General features: G+C 37.9%; 1 protein-coding gene across 5 annotated transcripts in view; it reads right to left on the bottom strand.

The window, feature by feature from the left end:
* Positions 1-21,926: 21,926 nt before the first annotated feature.
* The window catches only part of TNFAIP8 (TNF alpha induced protein 8), a 138,021-nt gene continuing 135,025 nt past the window's right edge, over positions 21,927-24,922 (bottom strand). For all 5 annotated transcript variants that reach the window (XM_056803949.1, XM_007497838.3, XM_056803951.1 and 2 more), the window contains exon 2: positions 21,927-23,634. In XM_056803949.1, the coding sequence (XP_056659927.1) occupies positions 23,069-23,634 (566 nt within the window). In that variant the 3' untranslated portion in view covers positions 21,927-23,068. The remainder of the gene's footprint in view (positions 23,635-24,922) is intronic.

Below are 24,922 nucleotides of genomic sequence, written 5' to 3'. Positions count from 1 at the left end.
TTAGGGGCTGTACCGTAAATAAGGACAGTCCGTTAATAGCATATCTGTAAGTAGATCTCTAGTACCAGAAGATGTATATGTATATATGTATTTAAATGACATGTGACATATGTAAATGTGTAAGAATAGCAGATATATAGATATATATCATAATAATGAACTCATCAACAAATGTAGAAAAAGAGAAAAGAGTTAATATGCTAACCGTTAATAGACAGGGACAGAGTAGTTTAGGGTGGAAAAGGGAATATTGTAACTAGAGAGGTAACATAGGGACAGAATAAATCAGATTTCATTAGATCCAAGTTAAAATATAAATAAATATACATACATATAAATGTTATGAATTATTACATTGGAATTAGTATTATATAAGGCATAGGATAGTTCAATTTTACTTAAGATTTAATTTTATATTGATTGTAATAGGAATGACTTTTGTATTAAGAAATTGTTATATTGTAAAAATTTTGTTGGCACATAATCCTAACCCTCTTCCCACAACTCAGTCTTAGCAAAGGATAGGAACTTAGATTAGCAAATAGACAGATTAGGATAAGATTTATTATTTTGGGAAGGGGGAGTTTAGATTGGGAACAGTAAGTAGCATAGATAGATTAGAACAGACATAGAAGATAAGTGACTGGCGTGGGCCAGGGTGGCACCACGCGAACAACAGGAAATGGAGGATTTGTGACCGAGGCTGGCACTAGAGAAAAAGTGCCAGACTGAAGAGTATATGAAATTGATCACCTCAATGGGGGAGGGGCCCCAGGAGTGAATTTCCTGAGGAGAGAAGACTCTGGTGAGGAGAGCAGTGAGGGTCTCTCTGTCTTGAGACATTGAAGAGAGAAGGTGGATAAAGACTTTCTCTTGAGGGTTACCCATTTTTCCTGCTGGTGACTGGAAATCTTCCCCCCCCAACACTTCCAAATTGAAGGGACTTTCTGAGGAGAAACCTGAGCAGACTTTACCTCAGCTCCTGCTGTCCAGGGGTGAGTCAACCTGACTTTCTCTCAGGGGGCTCAGGCTGCCAAGGCTTGAGTTCCCCCCAAACTCGAGGAGGGAGGGGAAAGGCTTAGAGATAGGGGCCCCTTTTTCCCACTTTCCTTTTCCCATTATTCCCTGCCCATTATTCTTTTGTATTATCTGATTGAGTCAATATTAAAAGTTATCTGTTCCCCAAGCTGAGTGTGAGTGAACGGATCAAGGGGAGACCTTTTTGATATAGTAGTGGAGGGGGGACTATAGACAAGAGTGAATTGGGGAGAGCAGCTTTAGCTAAGGAGGGAAGGCAGAAGGGGGAAAAATCTTCAAGCCCCCTTTCCTCTCTCTGAGTCAATCCATTACATCTGCTGTCTCCCCTGAACCCCACTTTTGTGGGAAGGGGGGTTCTCCTCTCTTTCCCTTCCCTCTCTCTTATCTTTTTTTTTAAAACAAAGTTTAAAAAGTGAAGCAGCTGAAGCAGGCCTAGGAATGTTGAGCTATACTTAAAAGTACTAGTAAAGAAGAAGGAATGATAATGTGTAAATATGATCAAGGCTTTTTTTTAGTTAGAAAGTCATATGGCACACATATTGTGTAAATAGAATTGATGTCAAATTGGAAGGAGTCCAGAGATTTCTATAATGTAGCAAGGCACTGACCTATCAACTGTTTCTGGGGTGGAGACAACCTAAGGCTAGAGAAGGAACGGAATAAAAGGGGTCATTGTTAGATCTAGTTGGCAGGCTAGGAAAATGGAATTGGGTCTTTTAGGACAAATTTTTCAGTATACTATTAGTATCTGGCAGGATATTTTGCATCTTAAAGGTTTTTTAAAGCAAAATAAAGATTTTTGGAAGGCACAAATTGATACTAATTTCAGGATAATCTAAATCATTCTTCCTAAACAAATTATACATATACAGCAATCACAAGCCATTTAACTTACCTGAAACTTCATTCATTTTTAAAATGAGGGGAGTGAACCAAATAGGATTTCTGACTATAAAGGTCTATGAATCAAATTTTCCCATGAAAAATAGCAGCAAACTGAAAACAAAACAAAACAAACCCTTTAAGTATTTATTCACTGTTGCCATTTTCTCCTTAACTTGGTCCCAGTACATTATCACCACCAAAGTGACCAAAGACATTGATTCTAGTTATAGTGGTACTTGGCAATAATGAATACCAGCAGCTGCAAGTTGCTTGCTCTGGGGAATCTAGGAGGAATACAGAAAGGATTTATGACAATATTATGGTTATATTGGCACATATGCTAATATTATTATTATTGTTCACAACATTAAATATTTACTTGGTATGTAGTTAGATACTGCCAATAATGATGGTTTGAAATGCCTTATACAATCACACTGAACCATGCAAACATCAGTATTGGATTCCACAAAGTTAAGGAGTAAGACAGAATGATTCTCTCTCTCTCTCTCTCTCTCTCTCTCTCTCTCTCTCTCTCTCTCTCTCTCGATCTCTCTCTCTCTGTCTCTCTCTCTCTCTCTCTCTCTCCCTCCATTTCTTTCTCACTTTCTCTCGTCTCTCTCTCTCTCCCTCTCTCCTTCTCTCTCTCTCTCTCTCTCTCTCTCTCTCTCTCTCTCTCTCTCTCTCTCTCTCTCTCTCTCTTCCTTTCTTTCTTTCCTTCTTTCTTTCCTTTTCTTCCCAGCATTTAGAGCAATGTCTGGCATATAGTAGGCACTTAACATAATACTATTTGACAGATGAAATGTCAGGTGCAAGAGGACAGTTGGTAAGTTATGTATTCTGCTGGCCTCCCAAGAGCAGAACAGGAAGCAATTTGTAGAAGTTATAGAGAGGCAGATTTTAACTCAACATAAGAAAAGTTTCCTATTAGAACTATTCAAAACTGTAATTGACTTCCTTGGATCTCATTGGAGATATTTAAGCTGAAATTTAGTGATTACTCGTTGGGAGATGTTTTAGATGTGATTTTTTCATTTGGATTTGGGTAGGACTGGAGGACCCATGAAGTCCCTTCTAATTGGAAATCTAAAATCCTAGGATCATCACGCCCTCCCTTTCCCCTACTTGTGATTTTTGTCACAAGGTCAATAGAAGCCAAGTGCACAGTCTTCTTTCAGAAATATATCTCTATCCATCTATAATCCCCTAAGGAAAACTTCAAATACTTTTAATATTGTAATAGTACTAACAAGTGATTGTGTCGTGCCTTCAAGTTTATTAAACCCTGCATATACATTTATTTACTATATTAGATTATTCTATATGACCAATACATAGAAAATAAGAGAGGCAAGCTTTAGCTAAAGATGGCAGGGTGGGGGGGGGATGGTGTTTCAAAATGAAATGTCCTGCTTCATAATAAGGTAGTGCAATTCCATATCACTGGAGATACTTCTCAGCTAGGTATGGCATTAAGTGACCTCTAAGATTCCTCCTTATGCTGAGATTAGAGTTCTGTCAACTTCCAAAAAATATCAGGAAGAAGAAAGAAGTTAAACAAATTAAATTTTTTACCCTTTTTGGCGGGTGTATTTTTGATTCCAAGTTAAAATTATTTTTCTGAAACGCGGCATTTAACTTTAGATTTTAAAAAAAGCTTACGTAGGAAGTTCTGGTTAAGGTGGTGGAGTAAAAGTGAACAGAGGAGCCTATATCTAGGCTCACACACACACACACAAGGATAATAAAAGGGGGGAAGCCAGACTTTACAGGATTGGAAGAGAAATCCTGGTAGGAAAGCAAGAACAAGGTCAGATCCATAAGACAGAAGACTGACAGTTCCCCAAAAGGAGAATTGCACAGTTGAGGTTTTGAGGAAGAAGAAAGTTCATAGTAGTGTTCCAAAAAGGGGCAGCCAATCAAAGAACTCTGACTAGGACTCTGAAATCTTCCAGGGCTCTGAGTCCAAACACATTAGGGGAAGTGAAAGATAGCATTCAGAAGTCAAGAAAATGAAGTCAAGACCGAATAGAACCTGACCATGCAATCCAATAGAGTGAGACAGGGAAGGGCCCGGCCCTAGCATGAAGTGCCAAATCTGGAACTGAAGGTGGAGTTATAAGTAAGTAGAAGACACAATATTTCTTTGAAGAAATATTATGATCAAGAGATGGTAACATGGGAAACCCCCCAAAAGAGAGTAACTCCACAATACATATAAAAACAAAAACAAAACTATAGTCAAAAGGACTTGGGAATAAAGAAGTAAGAATTTTTTTTTTAATTGAATGAAAGCTCAGTAGGAAAAAATTGGAAAGCAAGTATTTTAGAAGAATATTGGGTGCCCTGAAAATTAAAATAATCCAAACATAACTCAATAGATGACTCAGAGACAAGATTATTAGAATGATGGCAAAATGTTGAAAAAAGAAGAAAAATTTAAGTATGTATTTGTAATCAAAACCCAAAAACCTGTAAAAGAGGTCATTGAGAGATAATTTAAGAGTCATTATTCTCACTGAAAACAATACCTAAAGGAAACAGATCTGTATAGCATATTTCTTTTTTTAATTCTTCTCTTTAAGTTTTATTGTTTCATATGATATCATTTTGCATTGCAAATATTTCCAGATTATCCCCATTCCTTGAAAGCTCTCTTGTACCCAAATTAAGTAAAACCAAACGTGCAGTGACCTCATCTGAAAGGAGAAACATTTCACATCTGTAGCACACCCTCAACCTCTCTCTTTAAAAAAAAAAAATGTGTTAATTAGCAGAAATCTATTTTCTGTCTTTCCTACCAGTCCCTACTGCAATGGGAAATCAAACAAACAAAAAACCAGATTCTTTAAACATGGTTCCAAAGTTTAGATAATGTTTCACAGAACAAGCCACAACTTTCTGCCTTCCCTCATCTTCCAGTGAGAGAGACAGAGAGAGAAGCAGGCACTAATTAAGCAGTTATGATGTTCCTCTGCTCAACAATGGGCATTCAAATGAAAGCAAACAAGGTAGACACTGTCTTCTAATGGAGGAAGACCCTAAAGTGGCGCTGGAAAGTAACATGTAAGGAGAGGTACCAGTGTAGAGGCATGGCAGGCAGAATGCCCAAAGTGATGGTGATGGTAGACTTGGTTCCCAGCAAGATTAGGGAAAAGGGCTCAGCTGATCTGCCAGAAGGGGAAAAGGGGGGAGCATTCATTTCTGGCAGAGTAGAAAGGTTAGAAAGCCAAGACTGGCAGACAGTAGGAAGGGGCAATGGCCAAGTTAAGGCAAAAGGGTCACTTATCAAAATGAGAGGATGCAGGGTTGAAGTGCAGGAGATTGCCTCAACTTCATGGAACTCTTCAATTCCTCTTAGAGCAATCTAAGCAAGGGAGAGGAAAAGCCCCTGTGTGCGGTCATTGCCCTCATCCAATCCTGGTGTATCATTCAAGGGTCCCTATTAGGGTAGGGTCAATAATTTAAGTGATTTAGAGAGGAGTCCTTCCTGGGCTGACCAGAGAGACAGGACCACGGCATTTTTCCGGAACTGATTGGTAGAGAAAGAGTGCCAGAAGTTTCATTGTTCATGCTCTGACCTTGTTATTTCTGGTTATAATCTTGCTCATTGTCCCCACTTTCCATGCATCCAATTATGAAGATCCGGGATTCAGTCTTATGAAGAGTGAGGGGGATGCCATGTACGAGATTTGGGGTCTTTATTCTCCTCTATAGTCTGCTATTCCTTCAGGAAGCTATCATACACTACTTAGTTGGGTATTTTGTGCTTTTTGTTTTAATATCTTCCCCTTCCTCGAATGCTGCCTATGCCAGGATTCTCAGACTTCAATATCTGGTTGTCCAATAACAAGCCTAAGGCCATGTAGTCTTCTAGAAGAGTTCAAGATCTTGCCATCATGGGATAGTGTGGTGCAGGAGCTACATCTATCCCCATGTAAACGAGACTGTTTTTTTCCTTAAAGAATATTAAACTTGGATTTTACACTTTAATGTTCTAGTAGACTAAGGTTCAAACCACTGAACCAATTATCTGCCCAGTAAGCTAAGCATAAAAACCAGTGAGTGAGTCAAAAGAAGTTCCTCCCTTAAGACTTGTCGGGCATGTTAGCTTAACAAAAACAGAGGCCAGGAAGCTCTATTCAAATAAGTCAATGCTACATCCTTGACTATCCCAAACTGAACCACTGGGCTTGCCATCATCAGGCCTGTCCTGTAACAATACGCTAAGGATTAAGGAAATTCCGATCAGTTTAAAAAATGCGGAAAGAACATTCTTTAGAAACCACGACATACTAAAAATTAGTTATCCAGAAAGGAACCAGGAGCAAAAGCCCCAAAACATAGCAGGGGATTCTGTGCCTCTTTTATTGATTAGTACAGATGCAATAAAATTTTCATAGACTACAACAAAGTTTTTTTAAAAATAGTATTATCATATTGCTTTTGTGTTCGAGATATAAAGATGGTTCAACAATTGGAAAACAATTGGCATTATTAACCAACAAATAAAAACGTTGTAAAAACATGTGATCATATCAACCATGTAGAAAAAATGTTTTTGATTCAATACTTACACTATAATAGTACAGGGCATAGCTATAATAATCCTCTTTAATATGATTAAAGGCATACTTTAAAAAAACCAAGAAACAGCATTATTCAAAACACTAAAAGATTTCTGGCTAAGTTTGGGGGTAAAACAAGCATACCCTCTTTTAGTACCCAGGTCAAATTCTGCCTCTTCCGCTTCCTATCAATGTGATCTTGGATAAGTCATTTAAACCTTCTGAGCCTCAGCTTTTATATCGATAAGCTGAGACAACTGGACTACATGAACTTTGAGGTCTTTTCCAGCTCTAAATATTTGATCTTATGAAACAATGTACAAAAAAGCAAATCATTCAACTTGAGAAAGCATTGAAAAAAATGTACAGAACTTAATGTCTTCTTAACTTCAAAAGCAGCTAATAATGACAGAAGCAAACCCAATGCCTCTTACCAAGAAGTCAACAAGTTTCTTTCATTAATAAGGTATTGATTCTAAGGTGGAAGGTGAGAGTTTAAGAAACAAAACAATAAGGTAAGCAGAGGATGCTCGCAACTCATGACTGGTTGATTTCATTTGACATCTGGGAGGGGAAGAGCAGCAAGCAGTAGGAAGGGAAATGTGTCTTGGCTTCAGATGAAAAAATAACCAGCCAACATTCCACTAAACATAAATTGAAGAGCTTAAAATTGATGAGTCAAAAGTTCAACTTTTAAATTCCCTTCTTAGTCATCCGGTGAGCACTCAGTGCAAAGATTGTGCATTTAAAAACCAAGACCTGTGATTTCATTTCATCTATTATTTATGAAAAAGCAACCACAAACATAAACAAAAGGAGTTTTTGGAAATGCTATTACAACTACTGCAGACGTATATCCAAATGGATATCATTTGAACATTGATACTTACTTATACAGCACAAAAGTTCACTTTTATACATAGCAGGGTTTGTATTTATGTAAATGATTCCAACAATGTAAATGGAAAGAAGTATTAAGCTTGGTTGTCATAATTACTCTTTGGAGTTTATTGTTGTTCTTTCATTTATATTGTTGGAGCCGTTGGGTATATTGCTTTCTTGGATCTGCCTTCTGTAAAGAATAAAATTTAGGGGAGAGGGGGAGACTGAGGCAGGTAGAAATTAGTTTCTCTCTGCAAGGAATATATATTTTTTAGAGGTTTATTAAAGGTTAAAGATTAAGAATATACAAGTATGAAACATGTGCCTAGGCCAGAGGCCTAGACAAAATAACCTCACATCATGGAAGAGACCTCTCTGCTCCAAAAACGGAAGTCCAAAAAAGCCCAAACCCTTCAAAAGCCTTTGCTTAAATATCTTCTCGATCTCGGCCCAGGTGAGATTACAAGGCATTCTGGGGAAGTGGAGCAAAGGCTCATGGGGATTGTAGTCCTGTATTCGAGTCTATTTTTTACATCCCCCCGTGTGATCATTTGTGGAAAAATTAATTTTTCCCCAAAAGGATCATAAAAACATAATAAACTTAAAAGATTACAATAGTGTGAGGATAAGAGAAAAAAGAATAAAACCAATAATTTCTGAACACATTGACAAAAAGCCATTAGGGGACAGTCCCCTTTGGCATAAAAGTATACATACAAATAAATGTTCAATCAACCACACCCAAAGTTCAATTTTGTGCAACTTGTGGTCTGGAGGCCTCTTCATGGTGGCTTCTCCAACAGTTCAGTTCTGGATTCAGAGAGGTAGCATCTTCTTTACCTAAAATTCTTCTCAAAAGGAATTTAAACTTTGCAATTTAAATAATGATATTTTTTACATTCCCCCGTGTTGTGGGTGATTGATCAAAATCCCCAAAATTCTCAATAGCCCAATTAATTACAATAGCAAACACACTTTCATATTTCACATAAGTTGCTGTGTGACATTTTTAAAACCTATGAATTGATGGACATTTGTCACAATTTTTACAAACGTAGCAATCTTTCAACCTTGGTAATAAACATATTTTTTTTTAAACAAAGTAAAACTCATCTTGGGTTTAGAACATAATCAAGAAATCTATATATCATTCTGGTAGAAGTAAAATAGTGAGCTAAAGAGCATAAATAAAGAGGTGCTCCTTTTGGAGGCTTTTTAAGGGTACAAATGCCCTGAAATTAACTGCCCAACTTCCATTCGCATGTGGGAAGGTTGGGGGTTATAAAATACATTTCACTTCAGCTACTAGAATGGGCCTTACCTCGTGGTAGGGGCAGGCAAAAATAACCAGACTGTTAAAATAAATTCCAAAAATCATATTTAAAAAAACCCTTAAAATCAAATCATTTGAGGTATTTAGCACATTAAATTTTCAAAGGTTGTTAATACAATTATAACCAGTTCTGAAGTCCATCTATCCTCAGCAAAATAGAAAAAGCTGTTTTTTTCATATATGGGCTTATTCACAACAATATTTGTTCAACACAGTTATAGGGGAAAAACAACAGAATTTCAAAACTCAGTACATTCAAATTCAATTCAATCAACCTTCAGTTCAAGCAGAATAATATTGAATCCAGTAATATATGAACTTAAAATCACAAAGTTAAACCTTAAACAAAACAATGCAATAGAATACAGAGATTTTTATAAACCATTGGAGTCTGAAATGCCTTAGAATATAGCCTTTAGTCTCTTCAAAGTTCCTTGGGTTTTTTTTTTGTTTGTTTGTTTTTATTTATCCATTTAAATGTCTATTGTCCGAAGGTAGAGTAGTAAAGGCTAGGCTAAGGGGTTCAAGGGATCCGTCCAGGGCCCCATAGCTGGGAAGTATCAGAGGCCAGATTTTAGCTAGAGACCTCCCGTCTCTGGGCCTGGCTTCCAGTTCACTGGGCCACCCATTTTCCTCCCCAAAGTTAAAGTTGAATCTTTGGGCTGAGTCTGCTCCCAGACAGGCAGGCAAAATCAATGAAATTGCCAGAAGAGTCAAAAATTCTTTTAAACAGCCCATTGTTTTTAGGTTTCTGTTTGAAAAGTCTGTTTCCTCTCTAGTCTTTTCTCTCTTTCCCCTCTCTGATCCCGCAGTGGCCAATACCCCCAGCCATGTGGAGGCTTAGCCTAAGGGAAAATCTCCTTTCCCTCTGGTCTCTCCCCTCCGCCCACGTGGCCAATACTGTTACCAGCTGGTCGCAATGAGTCCTGAGCAATCTGCTCCGAGGATCTGGGTGATGAGCCGTCTGGGGTCACGCTGGAGGGTCTGGCAGGCAGGTAGGGCCGGAGGGCCGGTGAGAGGCCAGGAGGAGGAGCGGCTGTGGGGGTGGGCAAGGCCGGGACCAGGTACCAGGTGAGGATGATCAGGGCTGCAGGCTGCAGGCAGGAAGCGGCGGGGCCGAGCCAGGTGGGGTGGGCAGCAGGTCCGGAGCCTGTAGCAGCTTTGTGAGGGAAGAAAACCTTGGCCAGAGAGTTATGGCTCAAAAAAATTTCTAGGTACTAGATATTAAAACTGAATTTAAGATCAGAAAAGAAATCAGAAGATTGAAAGTTCTTTTTCCCGTAGTGGTCTCCAAAACTGTAAAGATTAAAATTTAGGGGAGAGGGGGAGACTGAGGCAGGTAGAAATTAGTTTCTCTCTGCAAGGAATATATATTTTTTAGAGGTTTATTAAAGGTTAAAGATTAAGAATATACAAGTATGAAACATGTGCCTAGGCCAGAGGCCTAGACAAAATAACCTCACATCATGGAAGAGACCTCTCTGCTCCAAAAACGGAAGTCCAAAAAAGCCCAAACCCTTCAAAAGCCTTTGCTTAAATATCTTCTCGATCTCGGCCCAGGTGAGATTACAAGGCATTCTGGGGAAGTGGAGCAAAGGCTCATGGGGATTGTAGTCCTGTATTCGAGTCTATTTTTTACATATTTTTACTTTGTATCAGTTGACATGTCCTTCTATGCTCTCATGTATTTTTTCATTCATCATTTCTGACATTCTGCAGCTGACACAGCACAATAATATTTGATTATATTAATACATATCAACATTTTTAGGCATTCCCCTTCCCCTACCTCTGCCTCAAATTAATGAGCATCTACTCAACTAGATCTTTTGCAACTTTAAAAAACACTACTAAAATATTTTGGTGCTAAATTTTTTTTTAATTGCTATTAAAAATATTTCTTTTACTTCATTGGTGTAAATAATAATAATTGCAGCTGTATATCTGAGTCAAAAGATTGGACATTTTTAATAATAAAGAGTATTTTTCAGAGCATTTTCATACTTATATCTTTTTAATTTTTAATTTAATTTTATTATTTTATTTTAAGAACAAATTTCCATATAAGTTTTCTAAAGTTATATGATCCATATTGTCTCTTTCCCTTCTTCTCTTTCCCCTCCCAGAGTTAATAAGTAACTCAATTTGGATTCTATATGTATTATCATGTAAAATATATTTCCATGAATATTTTCATAAGTGAATAATCTTATAAAAGCAAAACTCCAAAACATTGTGAATTTCAAAACTCTAATATTTTCTTCCTCCTGTTGTAATTAAATCATAAAAATTTGGCAGCTGACGTGGGTATTTTATTATTTGGGATTTCCCTTGGCGACCATTTAAATTTAGATTTTTTCATCCTTTACAACATATACCCAATAAACAAGTGATAAATCATGGGTTTTCATCTGCATTATGCCTCCAACAGTTCTTTCCCTGAAAATGGAAAACATTCTTTGTCAGAAGTGCCTCAGAATTGTCCTGGATCATTGTATTGCTTGCTGTTAGTAGCAAAATCTATCACATTTGATTGTTCCACAATCAGTTACTGTGTATAACGATATCCTGGTTCTGGTTACTTTCACTCTGCATCAGTTCATGGAGGTCTTTGCAGCTCTTTCTGAAATCATCTTGTTCATCACTCCTTCAACTACAACAGTATTTCCACCATATACCAGAATTTGTTCAGCCATATCCAAATTGAGGGTATGATATCATTTTAGCACTGCAGTCATCCTGTAAAGGCAGATCATATCTTTATCATTTTACAAATAAGGATACACGCAAAGGAGAAGATGAGCTTGGAGGTGGAATTAGAACCTTCATTTCCAGATTCCTATGCCACTGAGGCTCAACTTAATCCTTCTAGAGACTGCTAGCTCCTTGAGTTTGAATTAAATGAGTTTGAAAACAATATGGAATCTTTCATGCTACAAGTTTCATGCAATGTTCTCATGTGGATAGTTTAGTAACAAGTTAACCACCAGAATGCTAACGTTGTTAGACCAGGGAGCTGAAACATCTGTGGTGCTTCTCTATTTAATTAGCAGGAAACATTGATGTATGGCATTAAATTGCTTGAAATAAGCACTAGAAATTTAATTATATGCTTGGCAAGTGGTTATCTTTTTGAGAAAGTTTTCTTAAAGGAGAAAAGAGAAAAGTAAAGTGCCCGGATGTAGTCACGGAGTGACCCTAACAGAGCTCACAGAATCAGCCTCTGGAGAATACAGAATCTGGGCTCCTTATGAAACATCGATCATGTTTTAATTCAAGCTAACAAAAAGAGCCCGTATTCACGTAGCACTTACTGTGTTCCAGGCACTCTGCTCAGACTTACACAATTTTTATCTTATTTGATCTTTACAACAATCGTAGAAGATACGTGCTGCTATTTCCATTTTACAGAAGAGGAAATTGTGCCAAACAGGGATTAAGTGACCTGTCCAGGATTGCACGACTAAAGTCTGAGGCCAGATTTGAACTTGTCTTCTTAACCTCAGCTCCAGAACTCTACCCACTGCACCAACCTTTGGCACTGATGGCTTGTAGTTTATACCTTTTTGTCTTGTTTTTAGAACTTGCTACAAGAAACTCTGCTTGCTGATTAATCCTTTTCTAGTTCTGGAAATGGAAACACAGAAGAGTGACTGAGTAGTTCATGGTTCACTCCATTAGTAAAACACACACACACACACACACACACACACACACACACACACACACACGTCAATCATTCACTAGTTCACTAGGTTTTCTCCAAGGAAAGGAGAATAAAGCCAAAGTACCATCATAGCCACCAGCTTTCTATGCAGCACAAATAGGAACCAGAAACAAGCATTTTTTTGGAAGAAAAAACTCTTGCCTTCTCTCTTAGAGTCAAGACCAATTGTTGGTTCCAAAGCAGAACAGTGGTAAGGGTTAGGCAACTGGGGTTAAATCACACACCTAGGAAGTGTCTGAAGCCCAGATTTGAATCCACAACCTCCCATCTCTGGGCCTGGCATTCTATCCACTGAGCCATCCAGCTGCCCCTGAGACTTCTTAAGAGGGAAAGATCTTATGTACTGGTTGGATAATCGTATAAAGAATACATGGAAACTCTGTGGACTAAGAAGAACAGAATCCTTTTTAAAAAGCACAATCTTTTAAAAACATTTTCTCAAGCCCAGATGTTTCCTCCTTCCCCGTGAATATTGGCTGACTTACATCCCTCTCAATGCTTATCAACTTGGGTGCTTTGGGAGTGGCAAACTCCCCACGATTACTATGCCAACATTAACTTTGACATGGAAAAACATCTTGGGTAGATTAAAATGAACTCAAAATGTAAACTTAAAAACAACAGCAACAACACCACCACTACCCAACACCAACCTACTCTCAAAATAACAACAGCCAGAATAAATAGGATTAAAATGAAGCCAGAAAAGAGAAGCAACAGAGGCTTCTGGTTAACTCGAAGCACCCCTTTAGTGGGACCAAATTCTCTTACTGGAAGTTGCGAAAGAGACAACAGTGTTAAAAGTCTCATTTCTTTGTAGGCTAGCAAATAAATTATGTTTTTCCTTTTAAAAATGAGTGCTACAAGGGCTGTTAAGTTCTCCTACACATCATTTTGAAATAAAGGTCTTTTTCACTGGCTTAGTTATTACCTCAGTGTTGTTATAGTACATGTCTTGCAATAATCTTTTTCTGCAAAAAACAATGAAAGAGATCATTATTTCAGAAATAGGATAACATCTTATCATTTTTCCACTACCCTGAACAGCATGATAGGCTTAAAGGGAACGGATCACATGAGAGAGAGCTTAATGAGCCATAGGAGCCAAAAGACCTTTGTGCTTTTCAAATACTTCACTAGTTAATCAAAATTGAATTAATCAAATTTTAACATTTGTCAAAATGAATCAATTATTTAGGAAATTTTCTTTAATTAGTCAAATTAGAACATTTTTCCTTGGTTACAAGAATCATATTCTTTCTTTCCCCTTCTCCCACCCCTCCCGTAGTCGATGCACAATTTCATTGAGTATTACATGTGCCCTTGATCAGAACTTATTTCCATGTTGCTGATGTTTGCATTAGAGTCTACATCCCCAGCCATATCCCTTCAACCCATGTATTCAAGCAGTTGTTTTTCTTCTGTGTTTCTTCTTCCACAGTTTTTCCTCTGAATGTGGATAGTGTTTTTTTTTTTCCATTAATCTCTCTGAGTTCTTCTGGATCACGGCATTGCCACTAATGGAGAAGTCCATTACATTCTATTATACCACAGTGTATCAGTCTCTGTGTACAATGTTCTCCTGGTTCTGCTTCTTTCGCTCTGCATCACTTCCTGGAGGTTGTTCCAGCTCACATGGAATCCCTCCAGTTCATTATTCCTTTGAGCACAATAGTATTCCATCACCAACATATACCACAATTTGTTCAGCCATTCCCCAATTGAAGGGCATCCCCTCATTTTCCAATTTTTTGGCACCACAAAGAGCGCAGCTATGAATATTCTTGTACATGTCTTTTTCCTTATTATCTCTTTGGGGTACAAGCCCAGCAGTGCTATGGCTGGATCAAAGGGTAGGCAGTCTTTTAGCACCCTTTGGACATAGTTCCAAATTGCCCTCCAGAATGGTTGGATCAATTCACAACTCCACCAGCAATGCATTAATGTCCCAACTTTGGCACATCCCCTCCAGCATTCATTACTTTCCATAGCTGTCATGTTAGCCAATCTGCTAGGTGTGAGGTGGTACCTCAGAGTTGTTTTGATTTGCATCTCTCTGATTATAAGAGACTTAGAACACTTATTCATGTGCTTATTAATAGTTTTGATTTCTTTAACTGAAAATCGTCTATTCATGTCCCTTGTCCATTTATCAATTGGGGAATGGCTTGATTTTTTTGTACAATTGATTTAGCTCTTTATAAATTTGAGTAATTAGATCATTGTCAGAGGTTTTTGTTATGAAGGTTTTCCCCCAACTTGTTGCTTCCCTTCTAATTTTGGTTGCATTGGTTTTGTTTGTACAAAAACCTTTTAATTTCATGTAATCAAAATTATTTTACATTTTGTAACTTTTTCTAACTCTTGCTTGGTCTTAAAATCTTTCCTTTCCCAAAGATCTGGCTCGTATACTATTCTGTGTTTACCTAATTTACTTATAGTTTCCTTCTTTATATTCAAGTCTGACCCATTCTGAGTTTATCTTGGTGGAGGGTGTGAGATGTTGATCTAAACCTAATCTTTCCCATACTGTCTTCCAATTTTCCCAGCAGGTTTTTTTTTTAATCAAATAGTGGATTTTTGTCCCAAAAGCTGGGATCTTTGTGTTTATCATAGACTGTCTTGCTGAGGTCATTTACCCCAAGTCTATTCCTCTGATCCTCCTTTCCATCTCTTAGCCAGTACCATTTTGTTTTGGTGACCACTGCTTTATAATAGAGTTTGAGATCTGGTACTGCTAGGCCTCATTCCTTCACATTTTTTTTTCATTATTTCCCTGGAAATCCTTGATCTTTTTTTCTTCCAAATGAACTTTATGTTTTTTTTTCTAATTCAGCAAAAAAGTTTTTTGATAGTTCAATGGGTATGGCACTAAATAAGTAAATTAGTTTTGGTAGGATTGTCATTTTTATTATGTTTTCTCGTCCTACCCATGATCAATTAATGTTTTTCCAATTATTTAGATCTAGTTTTAAATGTGTAGAAAGTGTTTTGTAGTTGTATTTATATAGTTCCTGTGTTTGTCTTGGCAGATGGATTCCTAAGTATCTTATATTGCCTAGGGTGATTTTAAATCACCCTGTATTGCTTCCCTCCCCACCAGACCATTTGTTACCCTTCTACTTCTCTATAGGGTGCAAGTCAATTCTCTGCCCCAATGTATCTAATTGTTCTTCCCTCTTTGAGTCAATTTCAATGCACATAAAAATTAAGTATTTCCTGTCTCCAACCTCTTTACCCTTCCAGTATATTGGTGTTCTCCCCCACTCCTGAACTTCTTTATGACACATAAATTTACCCCCATTTTGTTTCTTTTCCCATTTCTCTTAGTGTTAACCTCTTTTTTTTACCTCTAGTTATATATATATATATATATATGCATATATATGTACATATATATATCTTGGCATTTCATCCTACACAGTTTGTCACTGTTCCCTCTAAGTATAATTCTTCTAGCTACCCAGGTGATAATAATAAATCATTTTTACTTGTTGGGTCCCTTTAAAAAAAGTTTTTGTTTCATTTTGTTTTGTTTTTTCCCCTTTCTATATTACCTTTTGGTGATTCTCTTGAGTTCTGTGTTTGGGCATCAAATTTTTTCTTCAAGTCCAGTCTTTTCTTTATGAATGCTTGGAAGTCTATTTTTATTGTCAGATGGATTCCCAAGTATTTTATATTGTCTAGGGTGATTTTAAATCACCCTGTATTGCTTCCCTCCCCACCAGCCCATTTATTACCCTTCTACTTCTCTATAAAGTGACCATACTTTCCTCTGTAAGAATATAGTCAGTTTTGCTGGGTAGTTGATTCTTGGTTGTAGACTTAGTTCCCTTGCTTTCTGGAATATCATATTCCATGCCTTTCAGTCCTTCAGTGTAGACATGTTATCCTAACTGTGGTTCCATGGTATCTGAATGACTTCTTAGCAGCTTGTAATATTTTTTCCTTGGTCTGGTAGTTCTTGACTTTGGCTATAACATTCCTGGATGTTGTCAGTTAGGGATTAAGAACAGGAGACGATCTGTGGATTCTTTCAATCTCCACTTTTCCCTCTTATTCTAGAATATTGGGGCAATTTTCTTGGATAATTTCCTGTAGAATGATGTCTAGGTTTTTTCTTTTGTCATAGTCTTCCTTTAGACCAATGATTCTTAAGTTGTCTCTCTTGGACCTTTTTTCTAGATCTTCTGTTCTGTGGATGAGGTGTTTCATATTTTCCTCAATTTTTTTCATTCTTTTGATTTTGTTTTATAGTTTCCTGCTGCCTTGTGAAGTCGTTTACTTCTAGTTGTTGGATTCTAGTTTTTAAAGACTGGATTTCATCCCTGGCTTTTTGGTCATCTTTCTCCTTCTGGTCTGATTTTCTTTGGAGGTCATCTTTCATCTTCTCTGCCTCATCTTTTATCTTCTTTGCCTCATCTTTCATCTCCTTTGCCTCATTTTCAAGTTGATTAATTTTGGCTTTCAAGACACTATTTTCTGTTTCCAGATGATTTATTTTGCTTTTAAAATTCTTTTCCCAGTTGTTTTCAGCCTCTCTTGTTTTTTGAATTGTATTTTGAGTTCTTCCAAAGTCTGTGTCCAATTCACTAGAGTTTCTGTTTTTGCTTGGTGTTTGTTTATCCTCTTCTGTTTCATTTACTCTTTGTTCATTGCCTGGATAGAAGCTGTTGATTGTAATTTCTTTTTTCTTTTTCTGTTGTTTTCTCTTATTTGCCCCTTCTTTCCCCCTGTAGTTGCCTGGACTCTTGCTCCTCTAATTATGTGTTGTATCTGTGGGTTTGTGATGTTTTGTCCTGACGGGGCTTCTTCTCTGTTCTGCTGATTGATCAGGTTAGTCAGATTTTCCTTGGTTGACAGCAGAAGCTGAAAACAAGTTGGGCTTCTCACCCTGTTGTCAAAGTTGTTGCCTGTAGTTTGTTGCATCTTTTGCCCTTGGATCTTAGTCAGCAAGATTCGCAGATTAGTCTGTGGGGGAGGTGTGTTGGAGCTTGAGCTTCCCTACCTTCTGAAGGTTTATCTGCCCTATTGATGAGATTGAGCCAGGATGGAGTTGATTTGCAAAGCTGCCTGTGCCCTGAGGCCAAACCTCACAAAAGGGGTGGGGGGAGGGGCAAGATGGATCATTTTGGCTGCACCTAGGCTGCCTGCTCTGTGCTTCTCCAGCTGCCTCTATACTGCCTGTGTTCAACCCCTTGAGCTTGGCACAGCTGTGCCAGCAAGGTATACCCTCCAGACTAGCGCTCTTGCTTGCCCAGAAATTCCAGCCACCACTGAAGGCTCAGCACTGTAGGTGGGGGAGGGGTCCTGGGACCTTCTTTCTTCCTTCCCCTTAAACCGGAGTGTTCTAGAGTTCAGGCTTTTTGGAGGGAGTACCTTTTACATTGAGTCCAGCAGCAGGGTTCTCTAGCTCTGGCCTGTTGTTAGATTTGGTTTTCAGTCCCCTTGGAGCATTGTGTTTGTGATCAGTTAGGAAAGGTTTATGGAGGTCTGAACTGTTGCCTCTAAGCCACCATCTTGACTCCCTCCACTACTTCTTCAAAATGAATCAGTTTTAAATGTTAAAAAGCAGCGAAATAGGGGGAAGCTGGGTGGCTCAGCAGACTGACAAACCCAGAGATGGGAGGTCCTGGGTTCAAATATGTCCTCAGACACTTCCTAGCTGTGTGATCCTGGGCAAATCACTTAACCCCCATTGCCTATACCGTACCACTCTTCTCACTTAGAACCAATACCCAGTATTGATTCTAAGACAGAAGTAAGGGTTTATGAAAAAGAAAAAAGGCAGTAAAATATACAGTTCAAATTCCTTATTTGTATTATCAATTACAAATGTATATATACAAAACTGTCTAAAATATGTTACCAGAAAACCTGTTAACCTAAGAGGAAACATCAGACAGTAGAAAAATATGCTGGATTTGAAGTCTAAGTGCATGGGTTTGAATCCTCAGTCTCCCAAGAATCCAATGATCTTGAACCAGTCATTCAACCTCAATGAGCCTTATACCTCATCTGTAAAATTTGGTAATTAGACCAGATGGTCTCTATTCTCCTGTCCAGATCCAAATTTGTGATCCTACTGGCTGAAACTCTGTTATATCATGGAGATATTTTTACTTCATAGAAATTCAAATATGTAAGTTTTGCATTTCTTCAGTAAGAAAGATATTCCAACTTTTAGCCTAGTGCCCTGAAGGATTTGGAGTCCGAGGACCTTAGTTCAAATGATTACACAGCTACCATTATAACATTTGGGAAGACATAGAACCTACCCGCGTGCCAGGTTTTGCTTCTGTAAAATGAGGTGGTTGGACTTGATGTCCTTTGAAGTTCCTTTCAGGTCTAAATCCAGCAGAGTGCCTGGCACATTGTAGATACTTAGTAAATGTTTATTAATTGATTAAAACTAATTAATTTCTAATTACCTGAAATATAATTATCAAACATAACTAAAAATCTGAAGATACCTAAATGTTAATTGACAGAGATCGTTAATATACAAATATAATTGCCTATATATGGGTGTACATATACAGGGAGCATTTCTTTAAGTTATTGGTTGATTTTATTTCACATACTTTTATTTTCCAAAATATTCTTCCGTCTCCCTTTCAAGTAGTTATTCTTTGTAAGAATTAAAAAGAAAGAGATAAACAGTTTCGTAAAATGGGCTGACTCTCAAGAGCAATAACATAGATACGGTTCCACATCTACGCTTCCTCCTGCAAAGGGTTGAGTTTGGCCATCGTACCTACTAAAGGTCCTATTTGAATTTTGGTTTTGTTTACATTTTTAGTCACTGGGGAGCTTGTTTTCCTGATTCTTCTTACTTCACCTGCCATCTGCTCACAAGTTCTGCCATGCTCACCCATATTCTCCATATTCCTTTCTCATAGCTCACATCACATTCATGGTGTATATGGTTAGAACCATCATGTTCATCTCTGTAACCAGAGATCAGTCTTCTAACATGTTACGTGTGCCGAGTCTAATGAACGTGTGCCAGGCTCGTCTGATATGGATCCTCCCATTTCACTAATCCACTGGCAAGCTTTCCGCCTCCCCACGCCTGGCCATTCTTCCTCCCTCCCACCTCTAAACCTGAAAAATAAGTTTCAAACATGGTAGCTTTTAAACACATATTGGTTGGATAATTAATGGCACGTCCAAGTTTGTGAGAAAAAAGCCATTTGTTCAGTTTGTCTCGTCTTAGATCTATAAAGCAGCATTGTGAAACCATGAAAAGGCCAGTCTGGGGAAAGGGGGAAAGTGCAGGACTTTGGGTCAGATTTTCAAAGACTTCTCCAAGGACCTCAAGTTGTATATTCAGAGGAGGCAGAAATCTAAACTGCAGGGTGTCCTCAAATTAGAAGTCTCCTGAGGATTTAGAAAAATGACTTTGTAGAAAAATACGGCTTCTATAGACCTTTCAGGAGACCAAGACATAGGGGTATGTCACACACATACACACAGAAAATGGACATTTGATAGAGTAGTCTTCTATTTCAATAAGCCAAGAATTGTCTGACCGTATTACCTTTAAGTGAAAATATTTGAAACCCACCAATTATCTATTAAAAAAGCACAAATGTTGTTTTTGGTTTCATTTTTAGCAATGAACTATGAATATGGTAAAAAGCAGTTTCAATATGATGAATGTGTTTTCCTTAGGAAGACTAGCATCATTTCAAAAATAACCACAATTTTAAAAAGTCATCCACCATCATTTTTGGAAAAGAATCATCAGAGAACTTACAAGTTACCCTGTTTTCAGAACTCAACTCTGTCTAAGGACACATTCTAATATTTTAAATTAACATTATGGATAGACAAAGGATGTCATTCAGTTGTTTCAATTGTGTCCAAGTCTTTTTGACTTTGGGGGTTTTCTTGGCAAAGATATTGGAGTGGTTTGCCATTTCCTCTTCTAGGTCATTTTACAGACAAAGAAACTGAGGCAAACAGACTTAAGTGTCTTGCCCAGGATCACACAGCTGGCATCTAAGACTAGATTTGAACTCAGGAAGATGAATCTTCCTGACTTCAGGCCTGGCACTGTACCACCCAAATACCCCAAATGAAAATCTTACTCAGGTCTAATCCCTAATTGGCCCCATATCTCTTTAGAGAGGTGCAAGAAAAAGAATCTACGGTCTGTGGGGCTGCATTGAAGGCCAAGTTTCCTAGAATAAAGCCTCTCTACAGTTATCTCTTGAAATTTCCCATGGGGGGGGGTACCAAGATCTACTAAAGCTGAGGCGTAATGATTTACTTGATTTCAACATGTTTGAGAAGCATGAGGGATAATAAAGCAGTTGAATTGTTTAGGAGCAAAAATGTTGCCAAGAAAACCGGTGGCTCCATTTTTGCAAGATGGTGTCCAGAAATCACCGTTTGTGGGGAGCATTCAGAATGCCAGTTTCCAGTGGTTGTGCCTTTCTACAGAATGACGACCTGAACACTTGGGGCTCGCCTCAGTAAGCGAATGATGGTTGTCCTCTCAGGACTTCTAGATAATCGGATCAAACACTAGAGATGCTTCTGCTCCCTCGTCTAAACTCCTGATCATTCTCACGAGACTATTGTATGCAATCTGTCCACTGAAGTGGTGCCTGAGAACACCTGAGAGAAGTGCCTCCTGCAGTCTCATGGGGCTGGAGGACGGGGTTCAGCAGCCCAGGAGGATGTCGTGGAGCACTGGAGCGGTCTGGAAACCAGGTTCTAGACCCAGGTGAAGCCACATACAATTCGTCTTCCTGTTTTCTTATCTCTACAATAGGAACATTCAGTTTTTGCCTTCATTTCTTCAGATGGAAGTTGTTCTATTACCCTGAGATAACAGCTGTGAAAAGAATATGAAGATAATTAGCCCAGATTTTAGCTGTTAAGGAGCCAGAACGCCAGATTTTCTCCACATCCCCAGACAACAAGTCTAAGGGGGTCTAAGCAATCATCTCTACACACTGAATGTAGGTGAGAGACAGCTAAAACAAGGGATTTTCATCTTTCAAAGATTTAAAATTGCTAGTCCTTTCTGTGAAAACAAATATGCCAGATTCAATGGAAAGAACAGAAGATCTGAAGCAAACAGACCTGGGTTCAATCTGTTTTTATTCCCTAAAAAGCTGTATGACTATAGGCAAGTCACTTAACTTTTCTGGGCCTCAGTTTCTTCATCTGTAAAAACAGAAACAAAGAAAGAAAAGAAGGAAGAAGTGAAAATAAAGACAGCAAAGCAGTTGTACTCCATGTTTGATGGTTCTTCAAACTATTCCATATGATGCTATTTTGATTTAAACACTGCAAGAACGTGGGCAGAATGTAGGGAAACAGACTCGGCAGCATTAACTCCATGCACAAAATAGCAAATCACAGAATACTTTCTGTTGCTGAGTGGAATCAGTTTCTCTCTAAGACTCCATTTAAAAAGTGAATGGAAACTTTTACTTGCGAGGAAATATATAAAAATAAGACACACACACGTGGCTGTAAGTGCAAATGTTCTTTGGTTTAATCATCAAAATATCCAACAAAAAATAAACAACTTTGGTAATTAAATAAAAAAGTGACATTCTATGTATTCACAACAAAGCCTCTCAAATATCTGAAATCCATTCATTTGGATCTGTTTGCTCTTTGGGAAGTTCTTTTTTTTTAAAACTACCCATACATTTACAATGGGTCTCTCTGTTTATTAGACCAACTGGTCACTGGCTTTTGGTGGTCCCATACCAAGAGTCCCATACTATTGCAGATTGTCATTCTTCTTTCTCTTAGTTTTGAAATTTATGTCTTTCCCACATTTAACAGAAAAACACTTTCAAAACAACATCCAAGTTATACTCCAGCAACTGCACTGACAAACGCTCAAGGTAAACATGGCCCCATGACATTTTGGGAAACACAGATATCGCCATCAGTACTAAATGGGCACACACGTTATTCCTATTATAATATATTTTATTATACTATGATTTCTTTTAAATATAATTTCCTGTTCCTCAAAGGCTAAAACTTTACTCGAAGGGCACGAAAATCAAAGTAAAATTTTCATGGCAATTGATTTGGCTTGACGTGGATCTTAACACTATCGAGGAAAACTTTGCAAAAGCATCAAAGGTAGAAGTAGAAAACCCAAGTTGTTTCTCAAGTAGCGTTGGCATCAAAAGGAAGATCGGTTCGGTTCGGTTTGGTTTTGAGCAAACACACCTCAAGAAGGAAAATAAGTGAAAAAAATATAACTTTATACAAGTTAGCTACAATAGGTGTAGTACCATCATCACAAGGACTTCCCTTTAAAACGTTCTTGCCATTTGCATTATTTAACATCATTTTCATGACCTGTTCAACACTTGGTAGCTTTTAATCAGGTATTTTGGCACTAGTCTCCTCTTCAAATAAAAGTCAAGGCCCCCATGCAGCACTCTGACGTGATGTTTAGTCTTGGTGGTTGGGGAATAAGACGGCTCATAATCAGAGAACGGATTTGGCAAAGTCTTTCTGGAGTATCTATAATCTCCAAATCACAAAACCAAACAAGCCGGGGTTCTTATGGTTATTTTCCTTCATAAATCAGCAGTGCTCCATTTACAAGAAATGCATCCACAGTCAAAATGGCAATCCAGGCTCTCAGATGTTCCCTTCATCCAGCATTTTGTTGATTCCTTCACAGAGTTTTTGCAAGTGAGGCTTATAGGTTCCAAAAGGGTTGTACAAGGCAGCCAAGAATTCACAATCTGAAAAGTGGTCAAAAACATTGTTAACCCGTCCATGGGATTTGGCAGTTAGATGGCGCTGAATGATCTGATGGAGCAGCTCCCTACATTCATTCAAGAGTCTGGACAGCACATTCCGGTCAAAGGTGAAATCCACCTGATAGAAACTGACCACGGTCATGGCCAGTTGATGAACTTTCTTCTTGAACTTCTCCATTAGTGCTAGTTCATCCTGGTTAAACTGATTATTCCTGTACAGAATGGCCAGCTTGATAACAGTTTTGATTAGGTTCTTGATGATCTTCTCAGCTTCCTTCTTGTTGTGAGTGTATTCCTTGGTCACTCTGTAGAGTTCATCTAAAACATCACTGCTTGTATCATCAATCAAGGTGGTTGCTATAGATTTGGACACCATTTTCCCAAGGATCTTCTTTTGGGCCTGCACAGCCAGGTTTTTGGAATTAAAGACATCTGTAGCCACTAAAAAAACAAAAAAACAAATCAGGAGAAGAGTGAAGGGAAAATAAGTTAGTAAATATGGAGGGAGAACGTCTGTAAAAAACATGTTAAAATGTTTGTTTCCTCTGTTATCTAAGGCTGCCTTCCTTTCCACAGTCATTGACATCTATTAAAAAGCAAGGTGATAGAAATATACTCTCAGCTTAAACTTCTTAGTCTAGCATTCAAGGACCTTCATCATTTAACCCCAACAACTCTTTAGGCCAGACCAGGGGTTCCTAAACCTATTATTTTCATCAGACGTTGAAAATCTGCTTGATCCTTGGGACCCTTTATTGGAAAAGTAGTTTTAAATGCATAGAGGAAAGCACCTAGGAATACAAGGGGAACCAACTGAAAGACAGCTATCAAAAGAAATTTAAGTCCACTGATCTGAAGTTAAGCCCCCCTTTAATAATAATATAATGAATATGAGCAATGGAAAATAACCTAGTCAAACTGGGGCATTCTCCACTTCATCCTTTGGTGCGTGTTATTCTTTCCACTTAAGATACCTTCCTTTATTCATCTCCTTGTGAAAAGTCTATTATATTTTTCAAGGTCCAGTCCAAATGCCACCTCCATAAAATTAAATATGATCTTGACAACCAGAAGGAATCTCTTTTCCCCCCAAATTCCCACAGAGCTTTCTTTGTACCTCTGTGACATTTACCATATTCAGTTCTGTATTACAGTTATTCATGCACACGTCCTAAATTTCCTAATAGACTGCCAGCTTGTTGAGGAGAGAAATCGTTTCTCATTCATCTTTTTTATTTCCCCCATACACTAAGCACTTACAAATGTATGTTAAATGAATATTCTTCTTTGGAGTTCAGTTTGCTCCTGCATAAAAAGAGAGGTTAGACTAGAAGTTATCTCTACTTCCCTCTAGTTTAACATTTCATTTTCCCCGTACAATCATTATTTGCCAGTTTAAGATTATAGTCTAACCTGCATTTTAATCCTAAGAACTCTAAGTTATGTAAAAAAAATCATAGTTAATCACATTTGTAATCAAAGGTAAACAAATATAAAGGCACCATTGATTAGTTATAGATGTCACTGTATAACTTCTGATTCTTATGAAGGAAAGAGTGTTTGGCCATTAAGTATAGTTGTAGTCAGTGTAGATATAATACTCTCCATTCTGCTTTCTTTTTCAGTTCACATTATTTCATACAGGTCTTTCTAGTGTTCTGTTTTTGTTTTTAAATTTTGTTATTATGTCAATATAAAACTCAACTGCAATGATTTACCTCTCTTACCC

This window comes from Monodelphis domestica, chromosome 7, assembly GCF_027887165.1.
Source record: "Monodelphis domestica isolate mMonDom1 chromosome 7, mMonDom1.pri, whole genome shotgun sequence".
NCBI lineage: Eukaryota > Metazoa > Chordata > Mammalia > Didelphimorphia > Didelphidae > Monodelphis > Monodelphis domestica.
Note: the sequence above shows the minus strand (reverse complement) of the source record. Positions and strands in the feature narration are given on the sequence as shown.